This window comes from Bombus flavifrons, chromosome 14 (genome assembly GCF_040668555.2).
Source record: "Bombus flavifrons isolate JBK064 chromosome 14, iyBomFlav1_principal, whole genome shotgun sequence".
Taxonomy (NCBI): Eukaryota; Metazoa; Arthropoda; class Insecta; order Hymenoptera; family Apidae; genus Bombus; species Bombus flavifrons.
Genome location: NC_138455.1, coordinates 6217524 through 6236684, shown reverse-complemented (window position 1 = coordinate 6236684; position 19161 = coordinate 6217524). Strand labels below are relative to the sequence as shown.

The 19161-nt window shown below is 33.0% G+C and overlaps 5 protein-coding genes across 7 annotated transcripts; 2 read left to right on the top strand and 3 right to left on the bottom strand.

The window, feature by feature from the left end:
* Window positions 1–75: 75 nt before the first annotated feature.
* LOC138187261 (DET1- and DDB1-associated protein 1) lies at window positions 76–1654 on the bottom strand. Of its 2 annotated transcripts, none has more exons than XM_069127843.1 (4): window positions 1523–1654; window positions 1012–1150; window positions 854–915; window positions 76–769 (listed from the first exon to the last, which is right to left on the bottom strand). In XM_069127843.1, the coding sequence occupies exons 1-4, from the start codon at window positions 1541–1543 to the stop codon at window positions 662–664; spliced, it is 330 nt and encodes a 109-aa protein (XP_068983944.1). In that variant the 5' UTR covers window positions 1544–1654; the 3' UTR covers window positions 76–661. The 2 variants fall into 2 exon arrangements, with proteins under 2 accessions (XP_068983944.1, XP_068983945.1); XM_069127844.1 differs by having other exon boundaries at window positions 882–915.
* Window positions 1655–2103: 449 nt separating this feature from the next.
* Window positions 2104–4834, top strand: LOC138187254 (TBC1 domain family member 31). Its single transcript, XM_069127833.1, has 4 exons — window positions 2104–3489; window positions 3574–4043; window positions 4123–4352; window positions 4420–4834. The coding sequence occupies exons 1-4, from the start codon at window positions 2104–2106 to the stop codon at window positions 4707–4709; spliced, it is 2376 nt and encodes a 791-aa protein (XP_068983934.1). The 3' UTR covers window positions 4710–4834.
* Window positions 4823–6189, bottom strand: Aprt (adenine phosphoribosyltransferase). Its single transcript, XM_069127840.1, has 5 exons — window positions 6036–6189; window positions 5862–5962; window positions 5482–5713; window positions 5306–5384; window positions 4823–5220 (listed from the first exon to the last, which is right to left on the bottom strand). Exons 2-5 carry the CDS (start codon window positions 5942–5944, stop codon window positions 5081–5083), a joined length of 534 nt encoding a protein of 177 aa, XP_068983941.1. The 5' UTR covers window positions 5945–5962; window positions 6036–6189; the 3' UTR covers window positions 4823–5080.
* Window positions 6190–6582: 393 nt separating this feature from the next.
* Window positions 6583–19147, bottom strand: Lrt (Leucine-rich tendon-specific protein). Of its 2 annotated transcripts, XM_069127723.1 has the most exons (6): window positions 18743–19147; window positions 16694–18616; window positions 9899–10259; window positions 8960–9274; window positions 8501–8833; window positions 6583–8421 (listed from the first exon to the last, which is right to left on the bottom strand). In XM_069127723.1, the coding sequence occupies exons 3-6, from the start codon at window positions 10256–10258 to the stop codon at window positions 7042–7044; spliced, it is 2388 nt and encodes a 795-aa protein (XP_068983824.1). In that variant the 5' UTR covers window position 10259; window positions 16694–18616; window positions 18743–19147; the 3' UTR covers window positions 6583–7041. The 2 variants fall into 2 exon arrangements, with proteins under 2 accessions (XP_068983824.1, XP_068983826.1); XM_069127725.1 differs by lacking the exons at window positions 16694–18616; window positions 18743–19147 and having other exon boundaries at window positions 9899–10632.
* Window positions 10574–15891, top strand: LOC138187117 (IQ and AAA domain-containing protein 1-like). Its single transcript, XM_069127598.1, has 9 exons — window positions 10574–10719; window positions 10790–10942; window positions 11019–11197; window positions 11706–11969; window positions 12038–12339; window positions 12895–13403; window positions 13695–14034; window positions 14133–14381; window positions 15205–15891. Exons 1-9 carry the CDS (start codon window positions 10574–10576, stop codon window positions 15652–15654), a joined length of 2592 nt encoding a protein of 863 aa, XP_068983699.1. The 3' UTR covers window positions 15655–15891.
* Window positions 19148–19161: the final 14 nt, after the last annotated feature.

Here is a 19161-nt window from a genome sequence, read left to right as displayed (position 1 = left end):
CTACATCTTGACATAATATTACAAGAAAAAAATTTAACAAAATAACCTGACATTTATAAAATAAAACATCACATATATTTTTCTTAAATTAGATATATATTGAGAGCTTATACCACTAAATATGCAATACATATTTAAAATGATGAGCATTTGTAACATAAATTTATAAAATTATTTCGAGATAAATGGTCCATTACGACCTCAATTAAGGAAATTTTAGTAGTTATTTCCTGAATTGTGATGTATATGTGTTGCATTAATTACAGTTTTAAATTTTAAGTTTTACCAGTAATAATGAACATATTTATTTGTACATATTGTGCAATGTAGAGTATTATTTAATGTGCTAATACGAATTTTTCCAATCGAATTACAAGAATACAAAGTAGTATGAAATGATCACAAAATTATAATGACTTTACATATCTAAAGAAATATTACTTGAAAACGTTTTTTCCTATATTTTTGATATTTCACATAATATTTAATCCAAATTATACATTTAGAAACTAAAAGAGCAACGTTTTGAAATAATTTTTCTGAACTGTAGATATGTTTGTAACATTCGAGAATCACATAGTTTAATAGACAATGAAAATTAGTTTAGCAGATAATGGAAATGTAGTTTAGTAAACAATGAAAATTATAACTGAGGTGTATTTTAAATGGTATGGTTTAAATCAAGACGTGGCCTTTTGCTATGGACTGTAGCAGCATCATCTTCTGAGTCACCATTAGCAGATAAAATATCACGTTTTCTATCAGCATGCTGAAAAATATAATTAATATATATATAATTAATATAAATATAATTGTAAAAAATACTTTTACAAAAATATATAAAATTTTTTACATTTTTATCCCAATGTTGATGAAGGTACCTTAACAATATGGTTGTTTTCTCTGTGACTATAACTGCATATATAAATGAAAATAATAATTATATTTATAATCATTTATTTTTTAATATTCATCGTAGAAATACATAAATATATATTGAAATTATCTTACTTTGTTCTGAAGGATGGTCCTTTGTAGGAAGATAAACTGAAGGTTTTTTTACACAAGTTCTGTTTCCACTATCTGTATGAAAATTAGCAAAATTATTTTCATTGTGCGAAGGCAAACCCTTTAAGAATTCAGCAACAGACTAGAAATAAAAATAAGTTTGATTAAAATTGAATTAGAAAAAATTATTAATTTAATTTTTTAATATAAATTAACCTAAAATTATTGTCTCTCTTAAATAACATAAAATTCATTAAAAGAAATATTTTCAAATTACTGTTATATTTATTATATGTATCATTATACGAGAAATTAAACATTTTAAAATAATTTTATTCAATTACTAATAAAAGAATTACATCAAGGATATATAAAAAATAATTATTTTGACAACTGAAATGTGGGAGATGATTATTTGCTTTCATAACACCTCAACACAAGTTGTATATAACCTAAAAGTCAGATCGCAACGAAAAACAACTTCTATAAAATAAAAATAAAAAATATATCTTACCATTTTGCAATTATCTGACATATCACGTTATAAATCACCCGAAATATTAATAATCTCTTTAGCGAGAAATTAATCTTTAAAATTCTTTAATTGATATAGAATCAACTGCCATCATTTCAATAAACAGCCACAGAACCCAAACTGTCTAGATCTTATTTCACTCACTATGCAGTTAATGACGTAAGAAATAACAAAAATATTTCACAAATTCGAAGCGGCAAAATAGAAAATTAAAGAACCATATAATATGCTATAAAGACATATTTTAGAATTGAGCAATATTTCATTTCGCAATTATAATTATTATTTAGTTAGTAGTTAATCTACAATATACACGTGACAATAGAAAATAATCCAATGCAAGATGCATAATTTTTAAATAATTTAATATGATTATATGATTATATAGTTTTATCACCAATTTTCTTTTTTTTTCTTAATTCTATCTGTCAAGTAAAAGTTTCAAACAAGCAAAACCGGTATGATGTAAATAATGTCATGTTTGACATTTCTAAACGTAAACATAACCTAAAGATCATTGATATTTAAATGAAACTATCTATTGTTTAAAAATTAATATAATGTATAAGAAAAAATGGCAGAATTTAAGAAAACTCGATAGTAATAGTTATGAACTTGAACCAGAAGCAATTAAAAGGATACAATGTCCATCAAAAGTTAATTTTTCGCATATAGCATTTGATTGGACTGAAGAACACTTTATTGCAAGTGATACAGCAGGATATTTATATTACATCGATCTAATGAATAATTGTCCTTCCTATCAAAAATTAGGAAACGTCGGACGAGCAACATTCGTGGCATTTAATCCCATAAATAAACTTGAAATATTAGTTGGTCTTGCTACAGCTGACATAAAAATATTGAGAATAAATGCAGATGTTTCTCAATTTTGCTTGTTAATTGCTCATAAGGTACCCCCAGTATATGTTTCTTTTTACAAAAATTATTGTTTAACTTCTTCACATAAAGAAGTTATAATATGGTGTCTAAACTCCTGTAATAAAGCTCAACAGTTAAGAGCTTGTCCAAAAAATTTTATAATAAAAAAGACAAGTTTTTCAAACTTAGGACACATTGTTGTACTCTATTACAATGATACTTTCCAAGTATGGAATTTCAATCAATTAGAAAACAATGTTAAAATTGATGCAAAGATATTTGGAATACGAAATATTAAAGACTTTGTCTTTACACAAAATGGAAGAGCAATGATTATAGTTAGCACTCAAAATAAAATTGTCATTCTGAATACGTGTAACTGGAATTTAATGAAAACTTTAAATTTGCCAGACAATTTTATTGGAGTGAAATATTTATCACTTGTACCATCTTTGGATAGTGGAACAATTAGTATAATGGCATGTATTTTATCAAGCTCTAATCTTTACTTCTTTGATCTGAATCAGTCTTGTGTCATTGATATTCTACAAGTTACCAAACCAATAAAAAAAATTGCAGTTTCTTCCGCTGGCAGGTATATAGCATATATAGAAAAGGAGGGTCATCTGAAATTAATAATTAGTGAGAAATTATTTTCAAAAAAATGTGAATCTTTGCAAAAGTTAATAGAACCATGTAGACCACTTGCACATGGAATATATGATCACTTACAATGTGTTAGACAAAACATTAAACACGAATTACGCTTAGAAAGATTAATACTTATTTTAAAAGAATATGGAGAATATCCTGGAAAATATCGAGTATTAATATGGTCGACTATTCTAAATTTGCCAGCTAATAAATGTTCATATAATGCCTTGGCTAATAAAGCTGCTAGTATAGATTTCACTTCAGACATTTTAAAAAACTATCCATTAGCAAGTAGAAGTAAACATATATTATTAATGACTACTGTTCATTGCTTAATACAATGGTGTCCTTTATTAGTACAATGTTCATTTTTACCAAATTTAGTTTTTCCATTTCTTATTATATTTCAGGTAATAAAATATATAATATATATTCGTAATATACTGAAACAGATGACACATCAAGAGAAATTAACTGCTTTATTTTTATTACAGAAAGATCTACTACTTGGCTTTGAACTCATTTTAACTATATTATTGAATTATTGTCAAAAGTGGTTTGAATATCATCCTTTACCACCATTAAATGTGTTAGGTATAATAGAAAATATTCTTCTACAAGCAGATCCGTCCTTGTTAAATGTTTTTTGTGAACGAGGAATAACATCTAGTGAATATGCATGGCCTCTTTTAAAGACTGGTATGAGTGAAGTCTTATCTGGTCCTGAGTGGTTAATTTTATGGGATAATCTAATATCCTGTAAAAAACCCTCACTTCTATTGATGAGTATTGTTGCATACAGTATATGTTCCCGCGAAATTATCATTTCTTCATTACAAGCACAAGAAAATATTAAAAGATATTTTACTAAACAAGGTCATATTGGCGCACATGAATTACTAAAAGTTGCTCAACAGCTTGATAATAATTTACCATTAAGAATACATCCTAGCCATTACCTTAGGTAAAGCAATTTTCTTTTGATTGTAACAATATTTTTGTATTTTTATATTAAGCACTATATTACACATTATGTTTTCTAGGGATGAAGTAATTACATTACCTTCCAAAGGGCCATATCCACCATTTATGTTACATGATTTTCCCAAATTTTTAACAGATGAAATCTCTGTTCTCGAATTAGAAAAGTTAAAGAAAAAACAAAGAATTATGCGTCAATGCAATCAAAAAATTATAAAAATTGCAGAAATAAATAGACTGGAACATGAAGCAAAAGCTTTTATGGATCAAATCAATCAAACAAGATTAAAGGGTACTGTATATTCTTGAAACATTACAGCAATATATAAATTGTGGGAATTCAAATTTGTTTCTTTTAGAGGCACATAAATGTTTCAAACAACAATTGTTTGATGCGAATTGGGAAATAAGAACAGAACAAAGACCAGCAGAAACATACAAAGTTAGTTGCGAATGTATTTGTGATCAATTTCATGGTACCTTGCATTTAAATTTAGATACTACAAGTGATAAAGATATTGTATGTTCGAAAAATGGCAAAACAAAACGTTATTTTCAGTTACAAGAAGATGTGAACAAATTAGAATATGAAGTACAAAGTTTTTTGAGTTCTTTAAGATCTAAAAAATCAAGAGTAGTTAATAGTTAACATGTTTTATATATTACAAGATTATAACAAAAGAATTAATATTTCTTTTGTATCATGCTTGCAGAAATAAAGATTTTAATGTAAAAAGATGTTATACAGTATTTAAAACTCTGTTGAGATTTACTAATTTATATTTACTAAAATTTTTATACAATATTTATAATTTGTAAGTATTATGACGTATCTTCATAAATTGAATTACAAAATAACAAAACATTTCTATATATAGACTTATTTTACAAAAATATTGTTTTGTTGTTATAAAAATGCTCTTTTATTTAAATGCTTGGTTTGAGAATGTTAATATTGCACTTTATATTGTCTAAAGCCTTTAAATAAAAAATTGTGCATTTTATGTTACTTCAGAAAGATTAATCATATTGAACAAATGAGTGAACAGGTACACCAAGCTTTTCTCTTCCCTTTAATCCAGTTAATTCAATTATTGTTAAACATTCAATCACTTCAGCACCAGTTGATTTTATTAAACTTATTGCAGCTAGCATAGAACCTATGGACACATTATTATTAAAACCCACTTTTTTACTTGTAAAATAGTAAGGACATTTATTTTTCTGTTATTATATATTAATTACCTCCTGTTGCTAGTAAATCATCTACGATAAGTACTCTTGTACCTTTTTTTATATGTTTCGTTTGTATTTCAAAAGTATCCTGTACAAATGAACCCCAGAAATAATATTGAAAGTAACATTAAAGTAAAATATACCTATAATTACAATACTCTACAAATTTTGTTTTATATATGAACCTGTCCATATTCAAGAGTAAAAGTATGTTGCACAACGTTTCCTGGGAGTTTTCCTTTCTTCCTAACTGGTAAAAAAGGTTTTCCCAATTCCATGCATATGATTGGACCAAAAAGAAAACCTCTTGAATCTAAACCTACAACCAAATCAACTTCCAAAAATAAGATGTGTTCCACTATTAAATCTTTCATTGCTCTCAATGCTACAATATTGCGAAATACTCCAAATATATCTCTGAAAATATATAATAAAGCTCAAAGTACAATAACATTACTTTATGAACACATGCAATTTTTCACATGATAATATTTGACATTAACTATATAACCCTAATAAATCAAAAAATATAATATTAATTAAATAATATACTTTTATTATTTACCGATATATAATGCCAGGCTTTGGAAAATTGGGATAAATATCGATTGCATCTCGTAACAATTGAATTTTTTCGTCTTTATTCATATTGAGTAGATAACGACACTGAAAACAACAAACGATTTTCATTGCATTATAATGAAATAACATGTAACTAAACAAGTAATTATATACATACCGTAACAAAAAATTATGGGAATTGAAATTATAAAAAGAAAAATTTATATACACGTATTTTAATTTAAGAGATCATGTGATTTCTATGGTTACACGTGCACTATTGCGTTAAAAATTAACATAAACGTCATCTTGCGTTACAAAATACAAACTATGATTTACTTTTTAATTCAAAGTTATCATATTGAGATTACATAATTTTTGATAACTAATTTGTCTTGAATTTTTAACTTTTATCGTTAATAATTGAAAAAATTTCAATTGCAAATATAAGTAAAAATATGGGCTCGTGTAAAATTAAAATTTATTTTATACAAAATTCACTCAACTTTTTACGGAATTGATAATAATAGTTATGTAATATTTTACAATGAAGTTACACATCATTTTTGCACATTCTAATTTTACGAAACTATTTACAGAATGTAATATATTTTAAAATTAATAATATATTACAACGAAAAGCATTCAGTAACAATGCTGTACAATACAAAAATGTTATAAATTTATTCCTTGAAACTTACAAAAGATATTTACATTTTCATATATGTATGCAAGCATCGAGTGATAAAAACATTGGAAAACTGTAAGAAACTAACTGTGTTATTATATATCATATTTCCTTATTTAAGATGTTAATTTTATACAATTTCTTTTTGATCATATATTATTAGCTAGTATAAATTATTATGGCAGTGTAGAAACTGGGTGTTTTAAATACTCTTAGACTATACTATAATCATCCGTTCATACCATTTTTCTGATCTATTTAATTGTATTTTTATTTATCCTTAAAATTCTTACAATTTATTATTTATTAATCTCTTTAAAATTATCGATTTTATGACTAGTAGCTCATAGAAACAATCTTATACAATAAGATCAAATACAATATTCTTCATTTCAACCAAAAAAATTCGATTTCAACATTTTTAAATAGTCAACAACAAATAAGCTGTAATTATTTACAAAATGAGAAACGGAATTGTATACTCGATGGAAATGAATTAAACTTTTGTTGTAGCTAGTAATTTAATGTAATGTGCTTTATGAGTTATTTCAAATTCCTGTGCTGGCAGGAAACATTGTGTCTGTATCCTAGGATGTCTTACCCTTCTCAGAACGCTTCTACCAATTACTGCAATTGTGATTAAAAGAACGCAACTAGCTCCGATTATCGCTAGAACAATTAGCTCTGTATTTTGTTTGAACCCTTGCACTTCGACGCAGCGTAATCTATCTCGGTTATCTACAAAGTTTGCAATAACATCTTCTTCATTGACATCATCAAGACTTGCACAAACTTTATAGTGACCAGGCAACAATACCCCTAATGTTACAAACGTTAAACTGCAATTCAGTTTTTGTTTATGCACCGCAGATTCAGCGTCAAAAACGATAACGGAGAGTTCGCATTCAGGCAGATTCGACTTTTTTGAGATTGATAAACTAACATCGACGTGCAAGAAGCCTTGGTCAGATACGTTTACATGTACTGCAGTTATTCTAGTATCTAATGATGAAGGAAACTCTGATACTGTAGTTTCTTGATCTTGCTGTAACTCTCGTTTAGATTCTTCTAATGTAATCACATCACTGCAACCCAAACCTAAAGAAACATCATCATAACTATTTGGTACTAGAAGTACTACACAATAGCGATATTTATGGCCTGGTTGTAAATGTAATGAGGCAGGTATGGCAACCGGGAGTGAACAGGGATCTCTCATCATACGAGAATCGCAATGAAGAGAACTAGAATCTGTTTGAACTTCACTGTCACCTATGGTTTCATAGACAATTAAATTATCACATGTATACTGTTCTGCACATGGTTCTACATGCCATAAGAGATTGATACCAGTTGATTTATCATAGTGAAATTCTTTCAATGTTAATTGAGCACCAGCTAAAGGCAGTCTGGTCATGATTGGTGGTGTCGGCTCTCCACAGAGGAGACTACCGGGAGAGACTTGTGTCAGTATACCATTTTCCAAAGCGGGTGGAGTTGCGCAGACCGCCGAAGATTTATCTTCCTCGTTCAAGCTAGAGTTGCTTAACCAGTTGGCGAATTCTAGAAGCGTACAGTCACAATTCAAAGGATTATCGGCCAAAGAAAGTTTTGTGAGTCGTAATTTGGACGTTGGTACATCGCTGGCCACCATTGTGATATCATTATCATCGAGACGTAGATCTTGAAGACTTTTTAGCGGTACGACTAAGTCAGCAGTCAGAGATCGCAGAAAATTATGAGTCAAATCCAGTGTTGTTAGTCTTTCCAAGTGTGCCAAAGAAGCACTGGATACCGCAACGATTCGATTATTTGCTAGATCCAGTCTGGTAAGAGTCGACAAATATTTAAACGAATGATCTTCCAGTACATCAATCTATATAAAATGCAAAAATGAAACATTCCCTCAAGATATATACTTTCCAGTGTATTTAATATTCACGGACATGAATTACCTGATTATGGCTTAAGCTCAGATAAGTTAAATTCCTTAAACCCCCAAGGGCTCCTTGCTGTACATTTATTAGTTCGTTTTCGGACACAGTAAGAAAATGTAATCGTGGCATTTGAGGAAGAAGATTTGGACCCATTGGACCCAATAATAGATTGTTAGACAGATCAAGTTCCTCCAAACTTTTAAGCCCTCTGAGTGCGGAGAGAGCAGATACGCTTAAACGATTACCACGCATCCTCAATGAGCGTAGCAAAGGTACTGCAGCGAAAGCTTGAGGCGATAATTGTGACAATAAATTGTCGCATAGATCTAAATATGTCAGGTTTGACAATCCCTGAAATATTTATGTATATTTCTATCAACTCTATTGATCAGTTCAGAATTCACATTTAGCATTTTTTTTTATAATTATTTAAAATACATATTTAAAATATATATCATTTTAAAGAATTTTAATTACCTTAAAAGACTCAGCTTCTAGCATCTTTAGTTTATTCTGAGATAGATCCAATCTTTCTAAGCCGACCAAATGCGACAAAGCCGTAGTAGGTACAGAATCTAATAAATTGTTCGGAAGACCAAGGGCTTGAAGAGGTGTTACAAGACCAATAAAAGCGTTTTCATGGACGCGTCTCAATTCTCCGGTAGAAACAACGAGTCCGTGCAAAGCAACATCTTCCAGAAAGCGCGCTGGTAGCAAAGAGATTCCTGTCACTGTTACATCCAATAAGGAGATCGTTCCTGGACGACTGAATCTCAAATGTTTGCTGATAATCTGCGTAAAAAAGTATTCCAATTAAATAATTAAATATTTAATTTAATTGAACGTATAATATAACTCTACTATGGTTCGTAATATGGATACAAATTATGTTGAATGAGTTAATCTCGTGACAAATTTAATTAGTCATTCTGTATTGCATAACAAGAGTCATTTAATTCGTGAAGGTATTGTGAGACAGGATATTCGTCGAGGTAACTAGTAGTAACGGGACATTCAACGCAAAGCAACGAACTTGTACGAGACAGAAGAGAGGCTACACAATGGTTTCTTGGACAATACACACGGCTTGTATTTCATTGGCAGTATATACACCCACGCTTGCTTGGCGGGTGGTTAAAAAACAGCTGACCTCGATAATATAGAAAAATAATAAATCTGTGATGGATTTGATTCACGCCGCAACGGATGTTCTTAGATATAAAGAAGATTTTTATATTATAATTGCGAGACATATAAAACTATAAATTTTAACAAAAAGAAACTGCACTTCCATACTTAACTTTTGCGTGATTTAGTTAAACATACATGCAATTATTACTAAATAAATAACTCATCGACTCATATTATACACATATATGTATATAAAATAAAGTATTTCGCACGTATAAAAATTACCTGCAGTGTTGTTCTATCACCGGTGCATCTCAACGTGTGTGGTAAGTCGCAAGAACACTCAACGCCCGCTTTTGTAATATTTGGACACTCCCAAACCATGTCAGAAGAAGGCGAGGAGGATGCGTGGGACGGGTCTTGAATATTTTCTTCATCCTGGCTTTTTACCACATTTGACGAATTAACTATCGCCTTCTCGACTTTATTTAAACTAGATATGGTTGTGACCACTGGTGCCGAGGTGGTCGTAGAGATCGCGTTGGTGGTTGTTTCATCTTCCAAGAAACCATCTATCGTTGCGTCCATGCAAGACGCTATCGTTGTTAACAATAAGATTAGGGAACATCGAGACGTCCACAGCATTCTGAAATATAATTATTTCTAAAAATTCATGTAACCGTAGAACAACATCCCTCTGACCACGGCAAATGCACTTAATATATTTACATGATATTATATAGGAAAGAAATGAGACCGAATAATGGCGCAACGAGTGTCGACTGAATTTCGTCCTATAACTTTCCGTCTTGTCATTCCAGTACAATCATCCGTTTCAATTAACCCAACTCTTTATCTTTCGATCGCCTCAAAATTTACAGTCTAACTTCCAACATGAATAACCAATAATCTAATAATACATTCTTGTAACAAAATTATTAGTAAAACTATCTGAAATCAATGTCCCATGCTTATTACACTGAATTATGGCTCGTCGCACGAAACGACTTAGACAAGTTGATAGAGTTGGATCGAAGACTGCAACAGCAAACAAATACAAAAAATAGACAACGTGTATTGAATCTACTGCTTCCAATGTATCTCAGGTATTGGTCTAATTGTCAGATGTAATTTTACTATTTGCAAATCGCAGAGGTTGATGGAGTACGTTTCCAGATATCGCAATTTGGTCAAGAGACTGATAGTTTGTCATGATCAAATGGTTCAGACACAGAAACGAGACCTGATAAAACGGGTTCTGGATTGTACGGTCGGCCGAATGCTAGAATACAAGCGAGAGATCGTTAACTTGGACTACAACGATTATCAGTTTAGTAATTTCATTTTATATCGTTTATATGTAACAGAAGATATGTATATGTATATATTAACACTAACCGTTCAGATGGCCTGATGACTTTATGAACCAATTTAAGTATACGCCGGACGATGTGGAAATTCTTGTGTCAGCGTCGGGTAAAGACATCGTGGAACAACGTAGAGAACGTATTCAGAAACTGATGGAAGACGCTTACAAAAGTTATAAAATTACTCGATCTTATTACGATACTTTTAATGAAATAAGTATACTGTGGATTTTTATTCATTTATGAGGCACTTAAAGAACTTTTCCCGCCACATTTCCCGTTTTTTATACGAGTGATTTAAGATACACAGGGTGGTTGGTAACTGGTAGTACAAGCGGAAAGGGGGTGATTCTACGCGAAAAAAGAAGTCGAAAATATAGAATAAAAATCTTTCGTTTGAGGCTTTGTTTTCGAGAAAATCGACTTTGAATTTTTTCGCGTAGAATCACCCCTTTTCCGCTTGTACCATCAGTTACCAACCACCCTGTATATGTCAGAAATATATGTCTTTATCAACCCTTGAACATTTAAAAAGTATTACTAACATTAATTATGCAGATTAATAAAGAAGTTGAACTAACATAACATCATCTACTTTCAAAAGGTTTATATCTTGAATCACATCATTTTCTTCTTCAACTATTTCACATTAAAATTTCTTTTTAACCACCAATTTCATAGGCTAGAAAAAGCACGCAACTTTTACATTACTTTATTTCAAATAGCACCCGAAGAACTTGAGAGCGAAGTACTTCCTGAGGAGTATGTAGTGGAGACGATCGAATATCAGGAAGACGCGCCAAAATTGCGGAGGAGAAGAGTTAAAGAAAAAACCTCAACACCGTCGCCTATCCAAGAATCACCAGAAAGAATAGCAGCTCGAAAAGCTCAAGAAGCTCGAGAAGCTGCTGAACGAACCATGCTGGCAGCGATATTGCTCATTCAATCTCACGAAAGAGCAAGAATGGCTCGTTGTGCTGGAATAGACGGTGAAGATTCTATGAATAAATTATTGTTTACGGTTAATAATTTTAATAAAAGTGTTATAATATCGTAGCGCAACGAATGTACGATTATGGTAAGAAAGTACAGGCGGGAATGATCGTGTCGAAAAAATTGCACAAAAGTACGTACGAGAATGCTGCGAAAACTATACAGCGAGCCTGGAGAATATACGCAGCGAGAAAGAGGATGAGAAATCGGATCGCGCGTACGGAAGAATTGTTAGGTATGACGATACCTAGCTGGAAGTCACAAGAAGTTTTTGAGAAAGATAAAAAAAATTTTCAGAAGAAATTGACGTTAATGCCGGTGTTTGCTGATAGAATCACGAAAGAGTCAGAGAAGGAGCGAGCAAGAGTAATCTTCTTTTAAATTAATATTTTAACTTCTTCACCCAGCGAATGTTGGATCATTGGATCACGAGCGACCAATATTTTATTTTATTGCGATAAAGTGAAGGGTCTTCTGAAAAGCTTTTTTATTTATACTACAGTTAAATTTGTTTAATCTTACTGCGGTTCTTAAATTTTTATGTCTTAATATTGTTCGATATACAGAAAGACTTTCAAGAGTCGTAGAAAATCATTTGTAAAAAGTTAAAGTATGAAATTACACATATCAATCACGGTTCTTTCATATTTTCTTTAAACTTAGGACATTTCCTAACAATAAAGAATGACACAAAGAACACATCAGAATTAAAAAATGAAATCAACCATGTTTGATAGAATAACACTATGCCATAAAAATACGTAACTTAGAAACTAATAATAAAAAATATTTACATGAGTTAGAACTGATCCAGCTTTCGTCCGGGGATTAATGATAAAGAGATTGTAACACTAATACTCAAAATTCCCTAATAACAATCTTCGATACTTTCAATTTTGATATTTGCTTCAATATTACAAGTTATGGAAAATCAGAGGTCCTGGTTTGGTGGAGGATATAACTGACGAGATTCGAGAATGGTTCATATTATGGTACGATGAACTAGGACATTTCTACGTGTACCCAGCTGCAAATTTAGGTGGCAGCGTGCTAATCGCAACCGGACAAACTTTAACACCTCAGGAATATTTGGTGGAGAAAATGTCCAAAGGAGCGAAAGAAACACCGGCTACGAAGGCTAAACCTAAGAAATACCAGCCCTTGATACCACAAACGAAGACATTCTCTCTTCTTCACGAAGCCAATCAATACTTTATTAATAACTGGAGTTTTCGATATCGTTCGGATGATCATCGAGAGAAGATATACCACGATTTGATCAAGGACGAACTTTGTTACGAACTTCAATTGGAAATGAGGAAAATAGTCGATGAGTTGATGAGACTGGAGTTGCAAAAATTAAATGCAGCACTGAAAAAAGACTATGCGGCTGATAAACGGAAACTTGATATACCTACCGACAAAAGTAAGTTACTTCAATTAAATTTAATATAATATCAAATAAGAAATTAATATTGGGAAATAAACTAGGGTACTAATCAAGGTAGAACTACTCATTAACATAGACATTATCACGCATTAAACTAACCCTTTTATAGTCTTGACAGTAGGCATGTAGACTCTATAGTTTTAGTAATCCTGAACTGAGGATAAGCAACAACTTGGAAAAGACATCCAATTTTGCCGCTAAAAACCAACATACTTAAAATTAATTCTTCTTCTACACCATCGAATTCTCATTGTAATCAATAAATAGAAAGAAGAGCTAGAAAAAACAAAAAACAAAAAACCCCAGTGAATGATGAAACAGTGGAAGATAATTTCAAAGAGTTGGTCAGAGCTAACATCATTAGAGATTATACCAGAACATCCCTCAAGGATTGGATAGGTGATCTTTCCTATCAAAATTATGAAGCAGCTCGTGAACTACAAGATTATAAACATCGAATGGGTGAAATTAGACAAGTAGTCATGGAATATTGCGTGCTTCCCCTCAGTTCGAAAGAGATTCATCAAGTCGCGCCTTTAATCCGAGCTGTTTGTATCTATGGTCTCGCTCAACATGGGAAGAACTTTCTGGTGAACGCAATCTGTTCCGAGGTTTCCATCATTTTTAGCTCAATAGTCTAAAACGTTTCAAGATCGATGTTAGTAAATCCACATTTTAGAATTAATAAGCTAATGAATTTAAAATAAAGGTTGGAGCATTGCTATTCGATATGTCGCCCACGGTATTGGTAGACAAGTACACGGGACGAAAGAACGAACGCAAATTAATCAATATGATCTCGAGTATAGCTCGAGCGTACGCCCCTTCTGTGATTTTCATCGAGAACGGTGAAAGACCTTGGTTGAAACAAGTACCTCAGGAAGACAAATATCTGAACCCAAAACGATTTGCTATATACTACCCTAAATTGGTGAAAAGTATCAAGCGTGGCGATCAGGTAAGCAATTTAATAGAAAATTATCTCGATAAAGTGTAGGTGTTTTTCAAATGTCATAATACATTTCCCGTATTTTACCCGTCGTTACCTGGGAGAAAAAAGAAAGAAAAAAAAGAGAATACTTTGGTTTCGCAATCAAACGAGCTTACACACAGTGCCTCACCTAAACTGGCAAGGAATGTTAAAGTTGGTGATCTGGTAGCGCCCACTTTATGAAATTCTTGATATTCCTGTTTCGACTCTTTCTCCGATATGAATGAACCACCTCAATATGCCGGCCAGGTGGTTCCCCTCTTTCTCTTTCCCAAACGTCTCGATCGTTCGAACCTGGTCATCAATGAAACACCTCCTACCGAACGACCGGAACGTAGGTGGTACCGAGTTAACGTAGGATTTAGAGTGTCGGTGGTTCCGGATAGATACTGTTACTCATTGGCGTAGAATATTCCACCACACAAAACTGATATACACTATAATTATGTTGGCAATTAGAACGAAAGAAAAAAGACAAAATTGCGTGGGATTATTGTTTCACGTAGCACAAGTCTGATTACTAAACTGTGGATTTTTATACATTTATAGAACATTCCAAAATGCGCAAATGCATAGAATACACAAATATATAAAAATATGTTAAATATCCAAAGTTCAATACTAGATTGAAATATCTAACAAATGAGACAATTTTTTGTCCTATTCTTTTAATTGTGTTATAGAGATATGCATTTGCATAAGAATCCGCAGTTTACTAATTGCTTTCGAAAGACTACTGAATGAATTTTTGCCGGCCGTTCGATACATCGGAACGCAATATATTTTTCAGATCCTATTTCTCACGACCTCCTCAGAGCCATATAAAGCAACAAGACCCTTCATCAAGATCCACGACAAGTTCATAACGATTCCTCTCACGGACTACAACACGTTGTATATGTTTTATAAAGATCTGTTGATGAAGTATCACGGAGTTGATCGCAACATCGATGTCTCCTCAATGGCTAAGATGTCCGTGGGCATTCCGTTGGAATTTATAAGAGACGCGGTGAAAAATGTCCTAAATCTTCATCGAAGGATCACGTTGAAGATCAAACCATTAACCGTGTCGGAGATTATGGAGGAAGTGTTGAAGTATGAGCCTCCTCAAGCGAAAACGTTGTCTGAATTAACGAAATTTGAAAATCATACGCCGCTTGGTAAGAAGAGGGCCAGGTTGTTGGCTACGGAGAAAGCAGCACGCGAGCGTATTAAAAAATTACAGAAAGCTCGTAGATGAAACAACTGTTAAAAGAGAACGAGCATAAAATATGATATTAAACAGAAAAGATCATGATAATAATTTACTATTCTGCAAAGAACCCTTCACTCAGAGAGGAAAGGAATGGAAATGATAGAAACTTGCCAGGTAAAACGTGGGATGTAGGCGCATTAAGAGACAAGGCTGTTGTAGCACTTTTAACAAGTATCCTTTTTTTACGATGAAAATACTGCATTGGTTGGTAGCTGTTGCACAATCGAGAAAAGTTAAAGTTTAAGATAAATTAGAAGGAGAATGATCCGAGATGGACATACTGGATGTAAGTATCCCTGTACATATAATGTTCCAAGACAGTGACCTTTCCGGGAGAAACGTCGAAGAAGCATGATCATCGATTGAGCGATTCCTTCTTTCTTTCGTATCACGATTCGCCAACGTTCGTGTCCGGACGTGAAACTGGTTTTCGTCTTCGTGGGATGCTAAAAACGATCATCGAAAAACAGGAGACAGATATAGCGACGAATATCGTAAAAGACTTTATAAATTCGCTTATATTATAGCTTCCGTTCATGAACTTTTAAAGGATATACATATACATATATCACTAAGGATATCCTAATTTAAAATTGAACCTTCACACAAGTTTTATAGAACTTTCAGGATACAGCTTGGTCGAGTCAAAAATAAAATTAACGTACCATGAATTGAATGAATTTAATAGTCGCTGGATGTATTATGTATATTCAATCAACTTTACTGGAATACTCTCCACAGGTGTAGAGTATTAAATAAAATTAAAAGACTAATTAAAGCTTTAATTAGAGATACACATTAATTATTGAGACGCTTTTTTTCTTAATCTCCAACATCAATTCATTTGTACTAATTCATAATTTAATTTAATTCATCAATGGATAAATGAAAATCCTAGAGATAATACACTAAGGATTAATAAAAGCGTAAAAAAGACGTAATTGCTTGCCGCAGGACAGGGATGCTAGGAATTAGAAGCACCTCCGAAATTCATTGTCAGAGGTTTCTACATATGTACACGTACCTATGGCAATATGTGTCCCTTTGATCCGGGTTTTGCGGCCCCTGCGGCTTCTCTTCGCGCGCGGCACACGCACACGCGGCTGGTACGTCGTAGCACTCACGCAGGCGCACTCACGCATCCAACCCACGTTGCCTGTTGCACGCAGGCAACACACGTAACGCCGAGAGTAAGCACAGGCGGACCAATCGCACGCTCGCCAAACTGAGAGAGCTGTCACTCGGGCATAGGCGCGGACCCGCTTCAACTTCGAAACTGTCTCTGCTCTGGACCACGCTGTCTGCCACTTTTTTATTCAAAATAGACGAAAGGAACGGCAACACCCACGCCAGTGACGTGTTCGCGAGTGCATCTTCTGATGCGGGCTGATTCGAAGTTTCGCGTTTAGCCCTTTTGCAATTATACCAACGAATTACTTACGCCGTATCGTCTCTTACGGAGAGATCTCGAATTAAACGATCAATCGTATTGTCGTAAACGAAAAAGAAGAACGACCATACAACGACGTCGTGCTAGCACACACTGTGCACGAAACATGCGGTGGGCACTCGTGCCGAGAAAACGTCGCCTCCGCCGTGTCCACACGGTGGGGACTCCGCCGGTGCGTCCGTTTCTCTGTGTCTCTCGGTTTCCACATAGCATAGCCATGTATGGAACACGGGACGACGTTCTCTCTCCCGGCCCTTACGCCCACTTGCACCGCTGCCGCTATTGCTCCCGTACCTATCCGCCTCGTTCTCATAGTCCAGGACAGGTATCGTCGAATCGTCACTGTTACAGGTTGCCCGCTTCTTTGACGTTGCCCGTCAACCTTGTCTTTCTCGTCCACTGCCCAGGGTACTCGGACTAGGGGTCTGGTACCGAGATCACTCACAGAGCAAAATCGAAGACAGCGTGTCGCGGCATTTTCGAATCCAGCGCGCATACTCGAAGAACACGCGGCAAGCGAAATCTTCTATGATTTTACAATTTATGATTTATTCTCTGAGTTGATTTAATAGGATACAGACTCAAGAAGAAGTAGGAATACAGAAAGAAAAATCTGAAAATAGATATCATCCAAGGCGTAATCTTAGGAATGAGGACTGTATTTTGACGAAAAAATATAATATTAATGATTAGATTTATGAATATGATAATCCGGCTTACCAAATCTAGATCTTCTTTATTCAATGTTCTATAGTATTGGATTTATTGTACATCTTTAAAGTAGTTTGTTTGTCATTCTTAGCTGTTTAGCATAACCACTAGCAATTTCACAAGCGATGTTCACGTGCGACCATGCTTCGTCTGTTTATACAAGGCGTTCTGGAAGATGGAGAGAGGATAAGGAGGGAACGAGACTCCGAAGGTCTGCGGGATCTTCATGAAATGCTTTTTGATACTGGAAATCGGTCTGTCGCTGTTACGAAATCACGTAAAACCGGGCCTTTACGCCCACGCATGTAGGACTAGCGTAGTTGCGGTGAAAGAAAGTTCGATTTCTTTAACGAGCCATATGTTTATAATGTATCAACCAGAAAGTAGAATTGGGTACTATATACGGACAACGTTAATATCTTTTTTAATGCTAATAAACGCGTTTTAGTGTAATATAAGATTGCTTGAAGATAATCCTGTAAAGATAATATTTATGTGATACGTACTTGAGATGAAAAATGATATTTTTTACGAAGATGAGTATTAAATAGTCCGTATAATGTTATTCATGTTCCATTAAGGTCTTTTTCTCTTTGCTCCGCTAATTTCTTCGTCTCTATTAAGCGGGATTCTTGAATTCCAATTTTCCATTGCATATTATTTGCGATTATATTTTAGTGTTGCAAGATTTTTTTAAATAAAATTAACGGAAATTTCCGGCATAAATACTATAAAAGTATAATGGTAGTAGACTAGAAAATGGTCATTTTTGTTCAATCAAAGAATCTAAAAATAAAAGATAATTAAAAAGCTAAACTGAAATAAAATGTCACAGGTGTTCGAAAGATTCTTGCGTAACTTTAATAAAAATTATAATGTTAGAAGAAAAAATAATATTATTACAATAATTACCAACAATGGTTACTTCTGAAGAGTAAAGCGGAAAGTAATACAATTCTACGAAATCCAGCTATTCACACGATACTACTGAAAGGACCGCAAATACTTGTACAAAAAACTGCATCGACTGAACCGGCTACATCGGAGAACTAGTTGATCGACCTTTACTTGTAACTTTACGTTTCTGTACTTTTACGTCCAGATACAGGAAAAAAGAACAGTTCTGAATCATTCTTAAAAAACATTCTTAAATAAAAGAATATTTAACTTGGAATAATATACTGGAATAATTTCATCATGCAATTTAGTTACCTACACAATATTTTAGTAAAAGAAATATTAAACTCTTTATTATACATTCTCATATAGTCACATGTAAAATTATTACAATACAATAAAATTAATTCTTGATTATTTATTTATTTCTTTAT